The sequence below is a fragment of the Prunus avium genome, chromosome 8, assembly GCF_965620075.1.
Source record: "Prunus avium chromosome 8, drPruAviu1.hap1.1, whole genome shotgun sequence".
Lineage (NCBI taxonomy): Eukaryota > Viridiplantae > Streptophyta > Magnoliopsida > Rosales > Rosaceae > Prunus > Prunus avium.
Genome location: NC_142291.1, coordinates 2,617,235 through 2,620,524, shown reverse-complemented (window position 1 = coordinate 2,620,524; position 3,290 = coordinate 2,617,235). Strand labels below are relative to the sequence as shown.

The 3,290-nt window shown below is 35.8% G+C and overlaps 1 protein-coding gene across 1 annotated transcript; it reads right to left on the bottom strand.

Moving 5' to 3' along the window:
• Positions 1-582: 582 nt before the first annotated feature.
• Positions 583-2,298, bottom strand: LOC110754188 (VQ motif-containing protein). The gene has a single exon (XM_021955222.2). The coding sequence runs from the start codon at positions 2,055-2,057 to the stop codon at positions 1,404-1,406; it is 654 nt and encodes a 217-aa protein (XP_021810914.1). The 5' UTR covers positions 2,058-2,298; the 3' UTR covers positions 583-1,403.
• Between the last annotated feature and the right edge of the window lie 992 nt (positions 2,299-3,290).

Below are 3,290 nucleotides of genomic sequence, written 5' to 3'. Positions count from 1 at the left end.
TGAGGAAAGTAAAAGTTATCAAGCTGTTGTTTTGTGTTTCAACAATTACTTATTTTCTTTCGTCTAGTGCTAGGACTTTGAACATTCACATTCATGTATTCTGATGTTTATGTCAATCAATGGTAGTCCACCCCTCCACAAAATCTTGGTTCAATCCTATATTTGTTGAGAGTATATCTGACATTGAATATGGAAGTATATATAGTGTAATAAGCTTAAAAGTTTTTAGGCTTCTATACTCATTGTCAATTGATTTTCGTATAAGTAGAATTAACTCAATACGCATAAATGAGCTATTGACAATAAACATAGTTCTTTTAATTTCGTAGTTACTTCTTTTTCCAAGATATTCAAATAACTCATATGTGGTATACTATATTTTCCATATAAGTAAAAATCCCATGTCATGCTGCTTAATATGAAGTTGCTTAATTAGTGAACTCATTTATCAAATACTAAGAGAAAAGAGAGTTTTTCATAACTTCATACTATTTCTAGGATGATATGTTTCAACAACTATGCATGTGTGCATTTATATATATAGGAAGCTTCAAAATTAGGATGTTTACATTTGAGAGAAAAATAGTATTATATTGAAGAGAGAATGAGTAATTTGTACAAAAGTCAGGCTATGTTGGGGATTAGGAGAGTGTCTCTACACAAATGAGCTCGGTTGTCGATCCAACTGGTTAGCATTACCTGCTCAACCACAAACGGGAGCGAAAACCTAATTGGTTACAGGTAAGAAAAATGTGAACATCCTAACTATTCCCCCCAATTAGATTATTATTGTTATCATTTTATTTTTATCTAAGAAGTTGTGTTTCTCTAGTCATTAGATGATAAAATAATTTTTAATTTCATTGATTTTTATATATATGAAAATAATCATTGAACAAGAACCTTAATGTGGATGGTTATGTTCATTTCTAGGTGAGAATAGTTTGAAATGCAAGGGATGTGAACAATAGTATAAATTAGTGCAAAGCACGTATAAACAAACTGAAAAGAGCAATGAGAAAGGTCAACTACATGTGTTGCAAATTACATGACAAAAGATGGTATCCAAAACAATAGCATGGGTATCATATATATGATATTTGAGAGCCAGCCACTCTCCATCCTACGGCCCACAATATTAAACTGACAATTAATCTAAGAACTTTCCCACCTGCCTCACCACCAGAACAAATTCAAAATTCCACTTTCATCCCTTTTGTATTATCTTCTTCACCAATGACTAAAACTCTATTTCTCTGAAAGAGAAAAAAAAAAAAAAAAAAAAAAAAAAAAACCAGGAACCCAAAAGCACTCTACATCTCTAAGTAATTCCCCTGAAATTCCCATTCTTTCTATGAAGGAAAAGAATTTGAAAATAGAAAAACTAAAGAAGAAAAGAAAAACTATAAGTCGGGGAAATTGTTGAATAAGTCTATGGATGGAGTGCTAGGGGAAAAGAAGTTTGAAGGACTAGGCATGAAGCTACCTTCTATGAAGTTCCTGTTTCCGTAGAGCACTGGGCTCAAATCATGGAAGAAGCTATCCGACGGTGGAGAGAAGAAGTTCGAAGGAATCGGATTGAGCGATGAGGGCCCCGGTGACAAGATCCCCGGAAACAAACCCTTCTGCCTCGCACCACCATCATCACCGTCCATCTCCATCCCTTGAGCAACATCTTGAGCAGAACTTGTCTTCATCACTTGATCATCACGAGAATTATTGGTATTGTTATTGTCATAATTCGGAGGATTATTAGGATTATTTTGAGTAGGTGGGGAAGAAGATGAAGAAGAGTTTAAGCCCGTGAGGCGTTGGACAAGGTCCATGAAGTCACTAGGGTTTGTGTGGATGACCTTCGGGGACACGGTGTAGATTATGACCGGCTGACGTGGCTGCTGGTAGAGATGAGGCTGTTGGGAGGGTGGTTGTGAGGAGGGTTGGGGGACAATTGGAGGCTTCTTGATCTTGTGAGAGTCTTTATGAACCCTGAGAGGTGTAGGACGTGGGCCTTGAAGCTGAAGCTCTCTTCTCGGAGACTTGCCTGCAGAATAATCCATGCCGGTGAAGACGAAGGCGAAGACGAAGACGGACCGAAAAAGAAGAAAAAGGGTTGATCTGTTTTGGGGTTTTGGTGATGAAGTTGTGGGGAGATTAATTTATGTATCATGTTATATTAATATTGGAAACTGAAAGGGCAGGAGGACATAAGAGCCAGATGTGGTGACATGAAATATTTAAAGGAGAGAAAGAGAAGAAGAGAGAGAGAGAGAGAGCAAGTCAATGAAATGAAGGGGGATGAATTAAATAAAATAATCCAACAATAATGAAATTAGTAAAAATTGGCTACTAGCTATGAGGTTAGCTTGTGGAAGTGATATTTTAGTAGGACGGGAGGGATGCAAAGGCCGGTTTCGTGGTGGGATGGTGTTTGAATTGAAATTGTCGTAATGTGGGACTTGGAAGGGGTCGTTTCGTTTGTGTGCCTCGTCACTCTGAGAGGTAATGACGTACTATATACCCTTGTAACATAAGCTTTATACATTTGTTTTTGTCTTTTGTTTGTTTGTTTTTTTTTTGAGAGAGAGAGAGGTATTTAGGGCTCGTTTGCGACTGCTTCTCTAAAAAGCACTTCTACTTATAAGCTCTTCTACCAAAAGCGATTTTATTATAAAGACGTTGAAATTTTCATAAGAAATCGAAGTGCTTCTTGGAAAAGCACTTGGGAGTGCTTTATGAAGAAGCACATGGCAGGTGCTTCTCTAGAAAACGCTTCTATGACCCAAAAGCGCTTCTAAACTTTTATTCCAAATACTGTCATAAGCGATTTTGGTTGTCAGAAAGGCTTTTAATTGTTCCAAAAGAACTCCTAAACGGGCCCTTAATGGTATTAGATCAGTAACACTACATATACTGTGTTTGTGGTTAAGAACATTAACTTTCACCTGAAGTTGTTGGTTCAGTCTCCTTTCATATCAAAAAGAAAAAAATTTACTATCATGAGACACATGTGACATTACATGAAACAATCACTACAAAAAAAAAGTGGCAACAGTCACTGTTATTTGGTGATATTTGTCTTTGTTTTTCTTTGGTAGTGAATTACTATGATATATGTGAATCATGATAAGTTGTGTGAAAAAAAAAAATATGTAATTTAGTAATTTTTTATATATAACAAAGTATATTGTATCGTGCATCCTTAAAATGATTCAAATCAATGACTTATCAATCGTAATTAATATGTAATTAAAAAGAATAAACATGCTAGCACTACTACGTTTTTCTATTTG